A 20,229-nucleotide genomic window follows, 5' to 3' on the forward strand; every position below is an offset into this window, starting at 1 on the left:
ACCTGCCAAATTGAATTGCATGAATCAGTTGCTAACATAAAAATTTTCTTTCTTCTTTCTGCTTGTATAAGTTCTTCCTTTTCTTCAAGACCAAAGTAAGGCCATCCTCCCTGAAGTTTTTGCCAGTTGCCTAGTTTGGAGTAACAGTTAGGATTATGGTGATAGTTAACTTTGAATGATCACATGTTACTTGTGTCAGATACTGCAGTGAGTACTTTTCTCACATTAGGAGGCAGATACTTCCTATCCTCCTTCTCAGCTTTACTCTTCACCAGAATATCTCTTATTATCTGTCTTAGATGGGGTTTACTGGGACACAGATTCTGCAATGGAGCTTGGCTTGCAGCATGTTTTCTGGGGAGTGACCTCAGCATGAACATGTGGGAGTGCAGGAAGCCCATGAAAAGATGCAGCTGTTCACTTGACACGTGGTAGCTGCAAAGACCTCAGCAGACCCCAAGGAGTGCTGGAGCTGGGATGGTCTTCTTCTGGGTTGTCTTTAATTGACACAATGGGCATGGGTCTTTGTACATCACATTGAGGAGTCTTGGATTCTGACTGTCCCCAGGAAGAGGGCATGACCCTGGGGCATGCAGCTTCTTTTGGCCAGGGGCAATGTCTGCAGCTATGAGCCTTCAACTATGAGCTTTCAGCAGGCAGAACTCCCACTAGTTGGGTCCTGAAGGGGAAATCTAGGCAACACACCACACCTCTGCATATAAAATGTTTTGCTTATTGTTTGTTTGCTGTCTTTCTCATCTCTCTAGAATGTAAGCTCCAGGACAGCAGGGATTTTTGTCTATTTCTGCTATAGCCTGAGTATGTACAGAATGGGTTCTCAAGAATATTTTTGAATGAATGACTCTACATACAAATGAATAAATTTCTAGTTTTCCCATGAGGAAACCAAAACATAAATCAACTACATTGCCTTCCTTAGGTCCCAATACCTGGAGAGTTTCACATTTTTAGAGCAAAGGAAGATAATATAGCATGTTTGCTTTATTTCATCTATGGTTCTGAAGAGGAGAATCCTCGTGAGCCAAGAAACCAAGTCCTATGATGCCTAATTGAATGTAGCATCTTTTCTTTCACCAATTAGAATGTACAGCTATGTTACTGAGCCTGAGACAAGTGCCTTTGCATGGCATGTTAGTTTTGGTGTCTAACTTCCCTTTGCTAACATATCACCATTACCCCTATGCTATCTAGATTCACTAAGTTTCCCAGATAACTTAATATCTAGATTTTCTTGGAAGGTTTGACTTGGGATGGCTTAGCTCCAGTTTTCTCAGAAGGTTCTGGTGAGCAGGTCATAATTTACTGCATCTTCAGAAAGTTCACAGACCAAATATGAACTGTCAGAGAGACATATGCAGGCTTAAATGCTGGCAGAGAGCAAGCAAGTATTAGAATTTAAATTGATGATTCCCAAAGTTCTAGCACCTTCAGTAGGTGAATTTTTTAAGGCTAAAATAGTCTTTAGGGAATTTGGAAGTTATGAGAGCTATAGGAGTGTCAATGAAAAAAGGTATTTGGAAGGTTTTATTTTTAGTGTGACAAAATGAAGGTGAGGAAATAATTAGATGTGTTCGCAGTGGTTTCAGGGAAGTCAGTTATGGGAAGCTCACTGTGACTGGATTGCCTGTCTTCAGAACTACATACAGCTGCAAGAAAAATAAAAACCTAGGAAATTTGAGCCTCAGTAGCAAGGTAAGGATGGCATTGCATGGTCCTCACTAGCCACACATCTTGTGTTTCTTGTACTGAGATCATCATCCCCACCATTCCTTGCTGCCTATCTTGTGCTATTTGAGGATGACATTGGTTCTCTAACCAGAGCTTGCAGCCAAATAACCCAGAGGGCTTGTCAACACAGAATGCTGGGTCCCACCCCCAGAGTTTCCGATTTAGTTAGTGGGTCTAGTAGGAGGTCTGAAAAATGTGCATTTCTTTTCTGTTCCCAGGTGTTGCTGATGCCTTTGGCACAGGGCTCACTTTTTGAAAAGCACAGTTCTAGCTATACTGATATTCTTCCAGTTACTAGAAAGCTCCATGCTCTCTTTGATCTCTATACTTGCACACATACTGTTCTCTCTGTCTAAAGAGAGTAAAAGCTCCCCAATTCTCTCATCTGGTCCCTCCACCCTCACTGCACCCCTACTTTCATGGCCAAGTTTGACTTAACCTTCAAGTTTCCTTTAAGACATTACCTTTTGGCAGCTTTCCTTGACACGTTTGTTTGCATTTTTCTCCTTGTGCTCCCTTACACAATATATATTGCCTTCTACGGGAATCTGGTTTAATATTCTGAACTTCTCACTAGCTGTTGCGAAAGCAGGGAACCGGTGTATCCTTTTTAGTTTTTGAATCCCTAGTGCCTGCATCTATATCTGGCCCATTTATTAATATGCTTTGATTGAGTACATGGGTGAATGAACAGGTTGAACAATTAAACATTCTTCTGCTTGCTTTAGCTTTTACTGCTTTGTCTCAAGTGCCCTTCTCTTTCTCCTCCATATTAAATTTAACACAAACTATATCAAATTTTAAAATAAATTATTTTTACTTCCAAGGGTAAAAACTTATGTAACAATATTTAAAATAATGATAATTTCATTCCTTTATCTCAAAATGGGAATAGGAAGTGTATATGAATATATGTATTATGTATATGAATGTGTGTATATATGTACATATATATACACACACTTATGTGTGCTAAATTCAGTAAGTAATATTGCCATGTTTATTGTTGATGGAATTGCCAAAATTATTTGTTGACAAAATTATTTAGTCTGCTCACTGATTATGTATCCAGCAAATATAAGATAACTAATTTAAAAAACTATAGTGCAAGAGAATTTTAAAATGAATGCTGTTTTCCAGAAGCATAAGAGAATATGAAATTCAGTTTGATGTGAATCAGCTATTTTATATCTAGCAGTAAGATTGCCGTATTCTGCTCCTTTGCCTATCTTTATAGTACAGTAATGTGCTCACACATGTCATGCTTGGGTTTGTGCACACACAGCTAAATCTTTTAAGCGCTCCTGCAATTTTGCCAAGAATTCTTGTTACTCAATTTAAATTTCAAGGGAACTACTGTTTCCCTTGAAAAAGTAAAGTGTAACATGAATACTTAAGCTGCTTCTTTTTTTTTTTTGCGACGGAGTCTCGCACTGTCGCCCAGGCTGGAGTGCAGTGGCGCGACCTCGGCTCACTGCAAGCTCTGCTTCCTGGGTTCACGCCATTCTCCTGCCTCAGCCTCCCTAGTAGCTGGGACTACAGGCGCCCGCCACCACGCCCAGCTAATTCTTTTGTATTTTTAGTAGAGACGGGGTTTCACCGTGTTAGCCAGGATGGTCTCCATCTCCTGACCTCGTGATCTGCCAGCCTCGGCCTCCCCAAGTGCTGGGATTACAGGCGTGAGCCACCGCGCACGGCCCTTAAGCTGCTTCTTAATTCTTCATACAGGCCTTTGTAGAACTGGCTGGGCTTATTTTATAAACATTTGTCCATTCAGTATTGTGACTTAATGGTGAAAAAAGCACAAACAGCTGTTTTGCATTGGGCTAATACAAATTGAGAAGATGTTACATCAGATAATTTTAAATGATTTTTATTGAAGAGTGGCACCATGCAAATTAAATTTTTTTAAACTATGTTTTTATATTTTGACATAAACATAATATTTAATATTCATATATTTTATATGAAATACTTTTAACCTGACTTGGACATTTTTACAACTCTTTCATGCAATTCTCAGATTTTTTTTCAGCTCTGAAAAATAATGGATTACCATGTGGATAGAATTTGACCAGGACATAAAATTGTAACAGGAACCAAAACCCCATGCTATGTGATCCTTCCAGTCTGTGACTTCCCAAAGGTCAACTTCATCTCAGCATCATGTGTTTCTACCCTTTCCCCATAAGAACCACATTTATATATCATCCCTGTGATACTCTACAACCAGCTAGAGCTCCCCTAATGCTTTAAAGCATCATTCTATCAGTACTTACTGAACAACACAATACTTGTATTCCCTACTTGAGCTTAGTGCCTGACCATGCAACAGATGAGGGTGAGAGGTCAGCCACAATTAAGAATCATACCAGCAGTTCTCAATAGGCCTCCATATTGTTATTAATATAATGAGAAATTAGGTTTTCTTCACTTTGCCTTTGATGTTTTTCTAACAACTAAAATACGACTTTTGATAAGCCATATCAAAATACAAGTCAATAAAGCTGATTTGTGTAGTCTGAAGAATGGCTCTAACTCTTCAAGTGTTACATAGAGAATATATTTTTCACTAAATTTGGGGCAGTTTGAAATACCTAAGGAACATTTTTGCTCTCTTTAAGAATTCAAGGTTGTAAAGTCAAATAGCTTGAAAGAAAAATTCAAGCAATTTATATGATTGCTGATAGAAAAAAAAATCCATCTCAAATCAAGTCAAATTAAAATCAGACTTTGGGAATGACATAAATCAGGAACTCTCTTATCTCTAGTGTGGTTTACTGATAAGCTTCCTGAAGACAGAGACCATATATTATCTCCTTTGTTTCCTTAGCATTCAGCAGACTGCTTGTTATTAATATATGTACAAAATAAAAATAAAATACTAAAAATATATAGGTAGAATAATAAAATACATGTGTTTGAAGCAACATTGAGTATTTATAAATACCGAGTATTGTGTATTTATTGGATAATATTAATTCATATGAAATTCATTGAACGCCTTCTATCTGCCAGGTGCATGCAAAGCAATATAAGAGGTAAAAAATGAGAAAGAAATGGGGGAAATATTAGTCAAAGAGTACGAGTCTTCAGTTATAAGATGAATAAGTTCTAAGAATCTAATGTACAGCATGGTGACTATAGTTAATAATACTATAGTGCCTACCTCAAATTCGCTAAGAGAACAAATTCACACAGCATACACAAATGAGAATCTTTTAAAAAATGAAACAAAAGAAATGTTCCCTGATCTTGTAAAAACTTCCAGTCAAGGGATGATGGTTTATATACCAAAGAAATAATATTTTACATACGTTGCTGTATGTTATTGCCTTAAAAATAAGCTTAATTTCTGTATTAAGAAATAGATCTACTGTTATTTGTTACTTTTCTTTTAAATATCAGCCACACTGTTAACACTGCCCTTTGATATGCACATTTTACAACATCTAAGTACCTGTTAATAGTTAATGATTTTCTTTCCAGCCCGTTTAGCAAAGTTATGATCTTTAATATTTTTCATATTAAGGTATTCAATCTGTCTTATGGTACATAAGCCTGGTTCCCATCATTTAAAATCCTTATTTGATCTAGGCATAATTGAAATTAAATATCTTTTTTTTTTTTTTTGTCAATTCAGTCTCTCTTAAAGGGAGACTTCCACTTTCTGTGCAAATAGTTACTCTTCATCAAGACCCTGCATATTTAAGTAAATCAAACTAACTGCATTATTTTGCCTCTTTGGAGTGTTATACTTGGTCTACCATGTGTACATTAATCCAGAAATATGCATTAAAACACTGCACAGCTCTGTGAACTTGATGCATTGAGATTTGTAAATAGTCTTCTGAAAATCCGCTTATATTCAAAGACACATTATGCTAAGGCAAAATATAAGTAATTAAGGGAGGGTGACGAATTGGAGGTAATAACAAAAAATAATCATGTAGAAAATTATAAATAATGACTAAGGTGAAAAAGAAAAGTGAAAGTACTGAATGGGCAGAAAGGGAACTCAATTTTGGTTCTAAGCATTAGTATGAAAAGGGCCTAATGCCATAATAACCCCATTCCAATGCTTACTACCTGTGGGTACTGTTAAGTTACTATACTTCATTCATTATGCTTTACTTTCTTGATCTGTAAAATTGGCATAATAGTATCTTCTGCAAAGGTTATACATGTTTTGGTAACCAGAAAAGATTTTAAAAAAGTGATTGGAACATAATTAGAACTCACAAATATGTTGTTATGAAATCTCAATGTTCGAACTTACATTAGACTTGTATCACAACCTCCTAAACAAAGCAGGGATTTCTTATACCACATGCTAAACAGGTTACCAATAAGCTTCAGCACAAATTCTTATTATGGGGGGCCTTCGCTACCTTATAGGACAGGCCACTTTATATTCAGACAACCTAACTGCTAGAAAATTCCTCTTTCCCACTGATGTTTGCATTTAGATGGCCACAGCTGCCAATGTTGAAAGTGTGCTATTGATTGGAGATTACTTTAAAGTCTTATATACTGGAATTTGTCCTCCTCTGGGTAGACTCATAAATATGAAATCTGCCTCCTGCTTGATTAATTAACTTTATTACTCCACCAGGGTCAGCTGGTCCTCTTTCTGCTTCATGTGCTACCATTAATAATCATTCCAAAATTTCTAGCTGGTGTTAATAATGATGTGGCTAATTTCATCCTGAGTAATTGAAGCAGTACAGATTGTACTTCAACCAACAGACTGGATCAAACATAATGGAGGTTTTTAAAAAAAGAGTTTAGGGAAGAAAATGTGTTAACAACAAAATCGTCATTTTACCCTACCTAAAATGTGTCCCCAAATTTAGAATTAACAATTAATTTGTAGTAAGACCTGCATATATTATGTTTTTACATGACTCAAGCCAGTTATAGCTTGTTACCCAAAATAAAGCAAGGGATATTGCTTACCTATGGTAAATAAAATTATCCAATTCTTTCTTTTTGACCTGGTAGGCAACATACTATTCCTTAGTATTTTTGTAAATCATATTTTCTTTATTTATTTGATTACATGTATATTGGAACCTAACTATGTGTAAAACACTTTCTGAGACACACAGATATACAGACTACAGTTCTTTATCTCAATGAGTTTACAGCTTAGTAAAGAATTACGCCTTTGAACAATAAAATATTTAGAAATTCCAAGGAAGAAGTGATGATTTCTCACTGGCAAGAACATTTCAGCAAAGTGGCATGTAAGCTAGAGTGACCATTTGTAATGTGATCGTTTTCTGAATATTCCAGTTGGAAGTCATAGAAGAATCTTAGATATGATGAAGATACAGATTATTTTGTTCATGAAGCATCCAAATAATCTAATTATTCCAGAGAATACATTAACTTGCAGAAATCGATAGAAATGATATCAATTTGGATTACATTTAGAGGGGGACCTAATATCTTGCTGAGAAATTCACATTCTATTCAATACAACATATGCAACGATTTAGAATTTTTAAGTGTGCAAATGGAATTTAGAAAAATTCATCAAATAGGGATATAAAAATGTATTGGGAGGAAGAAACTGAAACATAATCTTGCATCTTATTTTTTAGGATCATTTCCTACCTATAAATTATTAAAACAAACCAAATTTCTTACATATCAACCATACGAAAACAGCTAAATCTTATGGATATTTTCAAAATAATTAAGTGGTTACATTTATTCATTCGTATCTACATGCCACTTTTTGTAAAAATATATAAGGCATGACATAAGATTTTATTTTGAAATACCCACTATAATGTAGTCATTTATAGTTTGGTTTATTAATGTTGATTATAATGATTTTTATATGATTATTTTATGTGCTATAAATTTAGTCCATCATCACTACTTTTGGTAAATAATACATTTTAAAATGCTGACAGATGTGGCTTTTGTGGTACAAAACTGATTTATGCAGCCTACAGGTGAAAACTTAAATTTTCATGTTGTTAAAATGTAAGCTGTAATTAATCTTTTCAGGAAAAAGGAATGTATTGTTTATATGTTGGCAATGTATTAATTCTTGTGGGTCATTTAGATAATTATCAAGGCAATGGAAGAGGTAAATTGCCAATTACTACATGTAAAATTCCAATTTTCTTTCAAAAATTGGCTTTAAGCTATGGATTCTGCTCCCTTTTGACAGCTCACAAGCTATTTCTTCAGTATTTAAGCAGAAGGTTCAAGCTGGCTACAATCTAGCAGAATACATTTTATTTTGGTTTTAAAACTGCACATGCAAAATTACTGCTACTATAAAATGGAATTTAATGTTATATAAATCTTGTTAGTGTTTTAAATAAAAACAAAAGTTTGATTTCCTTATCTTTATTTTATTACTTTTTAAAATGTGTAAGTGTAATTTAACAGGATTATTGTTAAAATGTATCAAATGTGTTTTTCCAAGCAATTTATAAGTTATGGCTAATATTACTGGTGATGTCAACAATTTTTTATTTTGATTCTCACTTTTTTCTGCAGTGAAAGGCCCAGAAAATAAGCTCAGAAATAATAAGAAATTTGAGCAGTTAAAATTTCCTATTACAGCTGTATAAGCCAAAAAGGACTGTATTTGACCAGTGTGTGTGTGTGTGGATATGTGTTATGGTTAATGCTTTGGGGCATAATATAGATTTTATTTTAATTTTGAGAAAATTCTTACTAGCTTCTAACACCTAATTTCCATCTATCTTCCAAGAAAATCCATATGAAGTATTTTTATATTCTTATTTTCTTACTACTGATTCTGTAATTTTATTGTAGTTTTTATAAATCTATTCTAAAAAAGGAAGGGGGCAATCAAGTACAGTACCTAATAAGAAGGCCAATACACAGTAGGCACTCAATAAATGCTGTTAGTGGACATAATATTAACTGTATACTTAGCCCAGCAAGAAATGAGAAGATACACAAAATGCAAACATTAAAATACGAGGAAATAATTTTCTGCCTATATATGAATGAGTATCTATCGTCAATTTGATTCATCTATCAATCTGTTTATATTTCTATCTCCATATACATATATGCAATAAGGTTGTTTTATAGATCTAGGTAGAGGGGAAACCAATAGCTCTAGTTCAAGTAGACTCATTTTATGATGCTAACAGTGATAATTAGTAATCTTAGCATTTGTCAGCCAGTTAGAGAATCTCCACTAGCATATTTTGATATTGAAAAAGAACCAAGCACTGGTCTCTAAGTGCAAGAGGGTCGCCATAATTTTTCTTCAGATGCTACTATGTTTATAGCACAAGTAGCCAGTTAAGAACATTATGATTTTCAAAATGAATTATTTCATAATTATGTTATTGCCTTGGTCATTAGCAAAGTCAAAGTTGAACAAAGTAAAATAGTATGGCTAAAAAGAACTGAATTATAAACTACTTAATTTTGCTTACTTTAAAAAACTTGAACCAGATCATCAAATGAGATCACTCCTTTCCAACCCATACCTCATCTCTATGAATGTATTGTAAAGTTAGGTAATTAAGCAGAATACACAAGAGAGAACTTAATAATAAAGCTGACATTACAATAATTCAGGCATTACTTGAGAAACAAAGGCTATAAAAATGTAAAGAAGAGCCAGGAGGGTATGGAGAGAAAAAGATGGATGCCATCAATTGGGATTCACATCATCATATCCTTGAATTTATGGGAAACCTATCCATATGCTACTATGGCATTATTCATTGAAATTCTCTCCTGGGTATAAACAGCAGGCTTTGAAAATGCTATTTAAAGCTAACCAGTTTTTTTTTTTTTTTTTTTAACGATCCTTTAAATGAATTTCCCTTAGACTGTAAATTGACTTAGGAGCCATTCTATGTTCTCAAACATCAGGTTTAGACAAATATATTATTTTCAGGTTCTTCTCAGACATTTTATCTCTTCAAGGTTTTAATCAAAGTCATTTTCACGGCATTCATGAATCAGTAATTCAGAACATAGTTTTCACCATCTTCTGCTGCCATTGTCAGATAGTTCTAGGGTTCTAATCTTGGTACCTTCTTAATCACTAGGTATATCAGAATTCCTGGTAAAGCCTTACCACAAGTCCATGAGTTTCTGTGTCCATGAGTTCTCATTGTTCAATTCCCACCTATGAGTGGGAACATGCGGTGTTTGGTTTTTTGTCCTTGCGATAGTTTACTGAGAATGATGTTTTCCAGTTTCATCCATGTCCCTACAAAGGACACGAACTCATCATTCTTTATGGCTGCATAGTATTCCATGGTGTATATGTGCCACATTTTCTTAATCCAGTCTATCGTTGTTGGACATTTGGGTTGGTTCCAACTCTTTGCTATTGTGAATAGTGCCGCAATAAACATACGTGTGCATGTGTCTTTATAGCAGCATGATTTATAGTCCTTTGGGTATATACCCAGTAATGGGATGGCTGGGTCAAATGGTATTTCTAGTTCGAGATCCCTGAGGAATCGCCACACTGACTTCCACAATGGTTGAACTAGTTTACAGTCCCACCAACAGTGTAAAAGTGTTCCTATTTCTCCACATCCTCTCCAGCACCTGTTGTTTCCTGCTTTTTTAATGATGGCCATTCTAACTGGAGATGGTATTTCATTTTTATATGATGGCATAATCTTATCAGAATTAAATGAGGTAATATGTGTAAATTGCTCAGCATAGGGTCTTGCATGTATTACTAGTCATATTAATCCAGGATTTGAATTCACCAATGGATCCTGAATATTTTCTGGATACATGCAAATGCCCTTAATATGGCTAAAAAGTGCTCTTGGTTTGGCCCGTGTAACTCTCCACCTTCATCTACCACCATTTTACCATTTGCATCTCCTCACCACAGCCACACCAAAGTATTTGCTCATTAAATTTTTTATGTTGTTAGAGGCCTTTATGCTTTTTCTGTTCCATGACTATTCTTCTTTCAAGAAAGAATGCAGCCTCTCACCCTCCAGAAACCTTTCACCACCCATGTATGCTGAACTAGTAGTCATCTTCACTATGCTGTCACCATATCCTTTGTATATCTTTATGATAGTACACGTCACTAATCTTGTATTTTTGATTTAAATTTTTTATTTTCCTCCCAGAAATATAGACTGAAACTTGTTTGAAGTCACAGGCTATTAGCTCTTATTATTATTTTTTTATCCCCAGAGCCTCATATGAGTATGGTACATATTAAATATTCTACACATGTTGGTTGAATGAGTGAATTGTACTGAGTCACTTGTGAGTACAAGACCTTTCTTTTTATTCTACATAACGTCTGAAGAAATTGTCCTGAAAGTACAATGAGTTGAAATCTAAGGTTAAAACCAAGTCAAACTGCTAATATTTAAATCAGGATTTTTGTTAGTATTACACCAAATGACCTTCTCTAGAAGTCCCAAATGAACACAAATGACTTATTTAGATTTAGCTCTATGAGTTTATCTGAGAATGCCTTTCTCACTTAAAAATGCAATACTCAACAATGTCAAACTTTAAAAGTTAGGTGAATTTTTTAAATCTGTGAAATAAAGTAAAAGAAGTGCAAAAGCCATTAACTTTTCCAGGCTGTGAAAAGACAATAATTCGACAATCTTGGACTAAACTTTCCTTGGACTGTATCCTTAGCTTTATACCTAGGCTAAGGTTTGACAAGTGGGCAGGGAAAAAAAAAATTGAAAAAGACATAACAGGGACAAATCTTTTGATATTTTTATATGGATTTTATTATGGATCTATGTTTTGTGATCATAATACTCTACTCCTAATAATTTTCTCTCTAGCTTAAAAAGTCAATAGTCTCCACCAGAAATTTAAATGACTATTACTGATATAAATACTTGGGTCACAAATATTCTTTTTATTAATTAGTTTACTCATTCTCCCTAAGTTGGGGGTCCTTCTTACTTAAATACATCAGCACTTTCTCCCTTTGTAGTTAGATATAATTGTAACAAAGAAGTTCTTACATGTGAATACTGTTCATCAGTGTAAAAACAACAAAATATTCCTTCTGTCATAGAATCTGAAACCCAAGTAGCTTCATTTTGAGGGAGTGATAAACTGAAGAACTATGACCTATTTTATGGTCTTACAGAAAACACTTCATAATAATACAGATGATAAGATTTAGTAGGATGGTGGAGTAGCTAACAGCATAGGCCTTTGAATAAAACACGCTTCTATTTCAAATTTTAGCTTAGCTTCTTACTAGTTGCTTAAATTTGGGCAAATTGTTCAATTCCTTTAGGTTTCTATTTTCTTATAGGTAAAATTACAAAAATAATACTTGTTTCACTGGATGTTGAAAGGTTTGAATGAACAATTCCATGTAAAATATTTCATATCATTTTAGGCATTTTTGGGGTCTCAATAAATGCTAGCTATTATTATTGTTATCCATAAGGAATTACTATAATAAATTTACTTTTATTGAATTATTATATTAATACAGTATTTTAACAATGATGGAAACAGATTTTTCTTATATATTTGGACACTTTTTCATAAAGATGTCTGGCAAAAGCAATCCCTACTGTTCTCACAAAGAGAGCAGTAAGATGGATTTCTGAAGGCCAAAAAGAGTTCATTGGTAAAGCTGGGTTTAGAATGAATAAAAGACCTCAAAGTTGATGTTACATAACATTGGAATATCTCACTCCCTTCATCTCCCATTTTGGTTTTCAGCTTGTTGAGGCCCCGGAATTAATGTAGGTTTCTGATGAAGCCCATGCATCTGTATTTAAACTTATAATGTGCATGTCAGTGGTGTTCATCTCCTGACCACTGTTTTTATTGACCTGAGATAAAAGGCGAAAGCTGCACAATTCTGAATTGCTAAAACCATTCGTTCATGGCTTTATTCTCTCCCAAGTTTTCATTAGGATCATATCATAATGCCAGGACTGGTGAACTATTAGGCATCCACAGAGACTCTGTGTAATAGCACAAAGGGCCACATTTTGGCCACATTACTTTTGTGGTAGAGTAAGACATTTCATGAAAGCATTTAATGATAGCACCAAATATTAACTGAAATGACTGTATGAGTATTTACATGAACAAAATCTCATTTAAACAAGCTATTAAAAACTTGGGACACCTGGTTTTAAAATACCAGGTCAAATTGGAATGATACTAAATTCACATCTTATGTTATATCCTTGTGTGAAACTTACTTTCATCTCCTGTTTCAAATTCAAATTTCTGACTGTAGCCACTGTATCCTGTTGCAGTTCTCACTCGGATGTGAAATACATACTTGGTGGCTGGCTTGAGACCTGTGATGATGACACTGGGGGCCTTGGACCTTGTGGAAGAGTAGGTCAGCTGCTCATGTTCCTGGGGGACAGAAAAAAAGGAGAAAGGAAATGAAGCACAGTTATCCTACTTTTTCCTAGAAACATTCCAAAGTTTAACTGAGGAATTGTGCTCTGAATACCAAAAGTATTGATTACAAAATAGTGTTAGCATGGTTTTCCATAATTTGGCATTTAGCTGTTTATCATAACAATGCATATGATATGGTCCTATTTGGAAAGTTATTAAGAAAGATGATTAGTCTTATATAAACTGCACTTCTATTTTTGGTGATTTAGATTCCTGACCCAGCTCTAAGAAATGGTGGTGGTGTGAGAATATGTTTACACAGAATGGCAGCTGCATCTTGAGCAAAATGGGCACATCAGATCAGACCACACCAGCAGAGTGCAAGGAGCAAAGGTGGGAGAATTCAAGTACCAGCTACTCACTTCTACCCGCAGGTAGTGCCAAAATGCCGGCGCTATCCGTGGGTAGACCTGTGGGTGAAAGGAGAAATAAATTAATTGTTTTTTAAAGTTTGAAATCTTTTATCCTGAAGTCAATTACTTTGTGCTGTAATTCAGTGTTTCCCCAATAGTACAACCTGAAGTTGAGTCAAATTTAGGAAATAAAATGATGGATTTTTTCCTGTAAGGGAGAATTGACTCCTCCCCTAAATATTATACTTTATTTTTAAACATATACTAGTTACATAGTGACTGTGAAGTGGATTTAAAAATAATCTGCCCATGAAGAAGCACTTGGAGACACAGAAAGGCATGAAAGACTTACCGTACCTGCAGAATCAGAGGCAGGGCTTGAGGCTTGGTTCTCAGTCTCTTGCATGATTGCCAAATTATCTCACTTCACTAAATGGAAGTGAACTTGCCAGGGCATTCTGGATGATCTAGACAGTCAGGGTTTGTTACATGGTCTCTCTTGCCCACTATCTCAGAACAGGACAGTTCCTTCTACCTGTCCATGTAAGAGATTGTCCACAATATGCTGGTGGTAGGGACAAATTAAACCTACACTGTTTTTGTATGGTGTTATTATTCAGTAACTTTACAATGATATTTTAATACGGTATCTGGAAAAAAATGCATTTGTGTAAACAAAAGTCATAGGTCAAGCTAGGTCAACAGGCCCTCAAGTTAATTTCCACCATCCTCATAATAAACCTAGAGATTTTCAGAGATGAAAAATGACTTTCAAGGTCACTAGTTGAATCACTCATTTGATGCTTAAATTCTGTCTATAATATTCCCATCAAAGTTGCATTTAGTGTTTGCCTGAAAACCACTGTCATTTAGGAGACCTTCCCAACTAACAAGACAAGTTATGAAAATGTACACATATGGAGAATATGTCAAACTTCATGTATTTGCTGGTGATGCTTTAAGATTTAGAACTATGAAAATCATCTCTCTTAAGCTACTTTTCAGAAAAAAGTCTTATCTTAAGGATCATTTTTAAACTTTATGACCTTCCTTGTCAGAACTTTATATGCTATTTGGTTATTCTGTGTCTAGTTAAAGAATTGAATTTGCCATTTATACCCCAAATAATAAAACTGCTTATTAAACATAAAGTACAAAGAAAAAAGTTGAATTAAGAACAGCAACATTTTAAATAAAAAAAGACAAAACCAAAAAACTGCAACTCATATTTATCTCTAGGTGATTTTAAGATTAGAAAGTAAATAAATATTTATCAACCTAGCATAAAATACAAGGAAATAAAGTCTATAAATCATCGATAGTGACAGTGAGCTGTTAGGGATTAAATGTAGGAGCTTGCTCATATCAAGGCCTTTATAATTAGGTGGCTTAAAACACATATTGTGGAGGAAAAAATACTTGTGGACTATTAGAAAAAAAGATATTGTTTCTGGGAGGAATTTCTAGAACATTTGGATTTTTCAATCTCATATACAAGAGGAGAATATGCTACTTTTCACAGAATTTCTACAACATAAGAGTTATTGTGCATTTTGAGTGCTGTTTCACAATGTGAAATGATGACTGAGATAAGAACTTTAAAGAAATGAAAAAAAGCATTTAGTCTCATCCCAAAAGAGAGACGATATGGTTCAAAAGTTCACTGTTAGAATGGCTCCAAGATAATTACACATCTTATTCTTGTTGCTTCCCCAAAACATAGCTAAACAGTAATTTCCTATTCAGTAAAGTTATAGGGAATAAAGGACACCTTCTGCAGGCAGCTTTTAGCATTTTTGTTGTTACCTACAAAAGTGTACCTGTATCTAAATCCTTGGAATAAAAATCAAACAGTAGGAAATGTACTTAAGGGGTTCTTCAGCCCGGTGAGTGCTGCTGCCTTGTCTTACATCTTACAGCTTGCTGACATGATGAGGAAGAGGGTACAGGAAGAAGCAGTCACAAGAATTCTTCACAGTACACAGCAGACCTCTCTCCTCCTGGTGTTTTTAAGCTCTTGGGAAACCAAGTTAGCTTTTATCTATGATATGCATAGGTAGGACACTATCGTCACAGAATTTTGGCCAGTTGCCTTTCTGCTGACGCATCAACTTCAATTCAAAGGTGCTGTCACCAGGTAGCGACCAGGCTTTGCCACAGAGCCATTGAGATGTTTTCTTCATCCTGGCAGGTTGGATTTTGAATATGTTTAGATAGGGTATGTTGGCATGCTTTTCTGGAGTTTGTACCATGATGGCATTGCTAGCTGTATGACACGTAAATCTTCAACTTAGCTAGGGAACACGTTCCATTGTTCATAAAGTTCTGTTTTCCATCTTTGCTGAATCTGTAATAAAATTCCTCTTCTCATGCTTAATATTATTAATTTTTATAATTTCTTTTTTTCATGATCAAGCTTTCCAGAGGTTTGAACACATTTTTGGCTTTTTCCCCTCTACTGTTTTTTTTTAATCTATTACATTTGATATCTGTTCCTACTATAAATTTTCTTTCTTCTTTATACTTTCTGTTAGATATGTTGTCTTCTAACTTCTTATGCTTCATGCTTAACTCATTATCAGCACACTCTTTCAAATATATAATTTAAGCTTACAAATTTCATGCTAAGTACTGCCATAGTTATACTTCGTAAGTTTTCATACAATGTATTATTAATTAGTTCTAAGTACTTATTAATATCTGAAAATATGATTTAAAAAATTCTTTGTGGCAGACCAGAAACTATTACTTGCACATTTTTGTGGATTAAGACATGGTATCAGGGACTAAATAAACGGCATAAAGTGAACCTCCAAAGGCATAGTTGCATGGGTTGCAAAGCACACTAAACCGTGAATAGTGCAGTGGATGCTCATTGGCTGAGAGCACCGGCCATCTTGTGCACTAATGCTTGCTGGCTGAAAGTGAATCAGCTTGTTGCATGACTTCTCCTCGGATGGGCACAGAAAATAGCACCAATTGTGAGAAAAAATCATTGAGAAGCAATGAACTTTTTTTTTTTTTTTTTTTTTTTTGAGACGGAGTCTCGCTCTGTCGCCCAGGCTGGAGTGCAGTGGCGCAATCTCGGCTCACTGCAAGCTCCGCCTCCCGGGTTCACGCCATTCTCCTGCCTCAGCCTCTCCGAGTAGCTGGGACTACAGGCGCCCGCCACCACGCCCGGCTAATTTTTTGTATTTTTAGTAGAGACGGGGTTTCACCGTGGTCTCGATCTCCTGACCTCGTGATCCGCCCGCCTCTGCCTCCCAAAGTGCTGGGATTACAAGCGTGAGCCACCGTGCCCAGCAAGAAGCAATGAACTTTAACACATTTTTAGTTGTATAATTTTCTAAAATAAAACATACATACAATTCCTGTTTGACATATTTGTATCCAAATTAAAAAAAAATAGTTTGGAACCAAATAGTGTGAACATAGAGCACTGTCAAACACGGCAGGCATATACTATTCTCTAGAGATGTTGACTTTTACCTATGGTTCTCTTCCAATGGGAAGACGCTGGCACTTACATTTAGGCACTGCTCCTTCCAAGATGCTGAGAATCAAGGCTTTTCTGGGAATCATACTGTTACACTGAACCTTTCGTTTACCTGAAATACTGAACTTAGCTTTATCTCTATAGGTGTCAACTTTTCATGGTAACTAAAAGGGATCCTCTTGCTAGAGTCTGGAACCTGTTAGCATTCAATCTGAAAACTATAACGTGGTGAAAACAAATAGGCTCAGGTGTTCAGACCCTATGGCTATATCTTTCTACAGTCAGAGATAACAGGGCCTGTATCAATAGAAGACAGCATGGAAAGAATTCTAGGTTAGAGTTCTCCTGTCTTGGACATTATCTTGATTCTGCTTCTATTATGTACCCTGGCAAATTGCCTTTTAGGTTTTGATTTACTCCTCTAGAAGACTCATTCATTCTACATCTCATGGTATGTATAAGGTTCTAGAGCACTTTGTTAGGTGTAGCTTATGTAATCACCAATGTTCTACCTAGCAATTCAATTCAATCTTTTTTTTAATGTCAGAAATGCAGGTGTTTTCCCTTCTGCTATGAATCATTGTCATCACTCCTCATCTCCCTCTGCTGGGTTTACCATTTCCATTTATGGGAATAGATTCAATAGGCCAGCATAGTGGTCATCTTTTAGCTGGTTTGCTTTCTCCTAAAGTCTTTGGGCCTAATGGGATTTCTAAAAAGTGTCACCTCTTTGTTTTATTTTTAATTCTAATTGGATTAAATATACGATAAGAATTATATTTTAAGTTATTCTCTAGACATATATATATCTAAAGATATAACAACAATCATAACAACGATTTATGTAGCGCTTTACAATTTACAAGGTGTTTTAATACACACTTAAAATCTAATCCTCATAATAGTCTTGTGAAATAAGAACTGGTAATATTTTTATTTCCATTTATCTATAATAAAACTAGTCCAGAAAGAGAAATAAATTAGCAAAGTAAGTCACACAACTTGTCAGTGGCTTCCATCCAAATTGTGCTTTTTCCACTACACCCCATTTAAGCAAATATGTCCAGAGTATATATGCCTATGGATTAGACTGAGCCAAAGTAGTTTTTTCCACACTTTATGTTCTTAACTATCTATACACTAGAAGTAACTAACACAGCTTATGGACCACATAGTAATGATTTGTTGGCTAATCATTAGACTATGTTTATATGAACAACTAGTTCCTCAATTGGAAGAAAAAATTCTCAACACCAAATGTTTAAATACACGTTTCAAAGGTAAAATTACTTTCTATTAAGGTTAACAAATCCATGCAGGCTGCCTTTATTTTTATTTTCTATTGATTTTATGTCATATAGGCAGATATTACATAGTATAGGAGGCAAATAAGTCACCCAGTCTTGCATGGAATATACAGTATTCTCGTTCAAGCCTGGGAATAGAATTTGTTTAATAAAGTCCAGGAGATTCTTTTAGAAGTTTTGATGTATAAAGATAACTTCTTGGCTTTAAGTCATACCCATTTGAAAATATCAGGAATAGGTGCAAGTGCTATTAATATGCAGTACTCTACTATCCAAATCTTTTTTTTTTTTTTGTCTTAATTAAGACAGTGGTAAAGCTCTTGTTCTACTGGCTAGTGGACTGAAGCTACAGATTGTTTGAGAAACAAAATAATATAAAAAATGGATATTAATGGTTCTGCTAGAAGTCATCTAAGTCATTTACATCCTTTCTCTCTCTCCATTTCTGTTTGACTTCCTCACCCTGCCTCTCTGTCACACTCACAAATATACACACTCACATTCATCAAACTGTGGAGATGTTTCCAGGATAATCCTCTCAAAATAAACAAATTAAAACCACGTTTAAAACATGATTTATTATCTGCAGAAAGATAGTTTGCCTGGATAAATCAGGAATTGCAGGGCCTAGAAACCTAAAGTTAGAAAGGCTATCAAAAAATCTTATTGCCTAAACTATAGCATTAGCAAAGCTGAAAGTCTTTTACTTGAATGAAGGGAAGATATTTCACATGGCTCTGGGAAAAGAAAAGTTTGAATACTAGATCTGGTCAGCATTTAACAATTACTTTCCAAAGGAAATAGGCACTGAACCCCATGGACTTTACTTTGCTGGCCCTTTTAAAAGTGAGTTCCAACTGGGTACACATAGTCATCATATTCTGGCTGAAAGAGTCCTTAATATTTTTCATATCTCTACTTTGATGTTGCAATCTTCTGATTACTAATGTGGATTCCCAAGCTCTGTAGGGGCGAACATAAATATATTTGTCCTTGGAAAGGGCAGACTTCTGTATATTTAATACGTGAATATTCTGGTTTGTTCTTCAGTCTCTCTCTTTCTCTCTTTTTGAGGCAGAGTCTCATTCTGTCACCCAGGCTGGAGTGCAGTGGTGCGATCTGAACCTCTGGGGTTCAAGTGATTCTTCTGCCTCAGCCTCCCGAGTAGCTGTGACTACAGGCACGTGCCACCACACTTGGCTAATTTTTGTATTTTTAGTAGAAACGGGGTTTCACCATGTTGGCCAGGCTGGTCTTGAACTCCTGGCCTCAAGTGATCCACCCGCCTTGGCCTCCCAAAGTGCTGTGATTACAGCGTGAACCACCATGCCCAGCCCTCTTCAGTCTCTTTTAGCATTTAATTAGAATAAATCAATTCCTGAATAGTTATCAACTCTGAGTGCACTCCAGTTCAAAATTTACAAAATAGAGTACCAGAATGAGTTATGTGTGAACCCAGGAACTGAGTTATACCACTTCTGTAAGATAGAAATAATGATAAAAGAGCTTATAGTAATAAAAAGTCATCCATTTCTATTCTTGTTTCTAAGTTGCCTTGATTCATCTGAAGTTTTAATCTACTCCCTTTTTAAAGCTAGTTGGAGAAAATCTTATTCTACTCTAGCCAAATCATAAAGTATATGTTCTTTGTAAAATGTTCTTTGTAAAGCATAACTTAATTATCTTACAAAACTTAAAAATAACAGTTTTTTAATATATGTAGAAAATGTCTCTCCTAAATGTTGAATGAAATAAATCATCATTTTCTCTCTACTAGTTAGAAATGTTTACTTAGAAACTCCAAGAGAATTAACTTAAAAAAATTTTAGAACTAATCAAGAGAAGTCAGTTACATAGTCAACATACAATTATCAGTGGTTTTCCTGTATACTAGCAATGACCAGTTACA

At 35.1% G+C, this 20,229-nt stretch overlaps 1 protein-coding gene across 5 annotated transcripts in view; it reads right to left on the reverse strand.

Annotated features, from left to right (window-relative positions):
• Positions 1 to 20,229, reverse strand: part of EPHA6 (EPH receptor A6) — a 963,391-nt gene that overhangs the window by 288,724 nt on the left and 654,438 nt on the right. For 4 of the 5 annotated variants that reach the window (XM_030801992.1, XM_030801995.1, XM_030801994.1 and 1 more), the window contains 2 exons: positions 13,527 to 13,574; positions 12,954 to 13,116 (listed from right to left, as the gene is read on the reverse strand). In XM_030801992.1, the coding sequence (XP_030657852.1) occupies positions 12,954 to 13,116; positions 13,527 to 13,574 (211 nt within the window). The remainder of the gene's footprint in view (positions 1 to 12,953; positions 13,117 to 13,526; positions 13,575 to 20,229) is intronic. The other variant, XM_030801993.1, reaches the window with a different exon arrangement.

Source organism: Nomascus leucogenys, chromosome 21 (genome assembly GCF_006542625.1).
Source record: "Nomascus leucogenys isolate Asia chromosome 21, Asia_NLE_v1, whole genome shotgun sequence".
NCBI classification, from domain to species: domain Eukaryota; kingdom Metazoa; phylum Chordata; class Mammalia; order Primates; family Hylobatidae; genus Nomascus; species Nomascus leucogenys.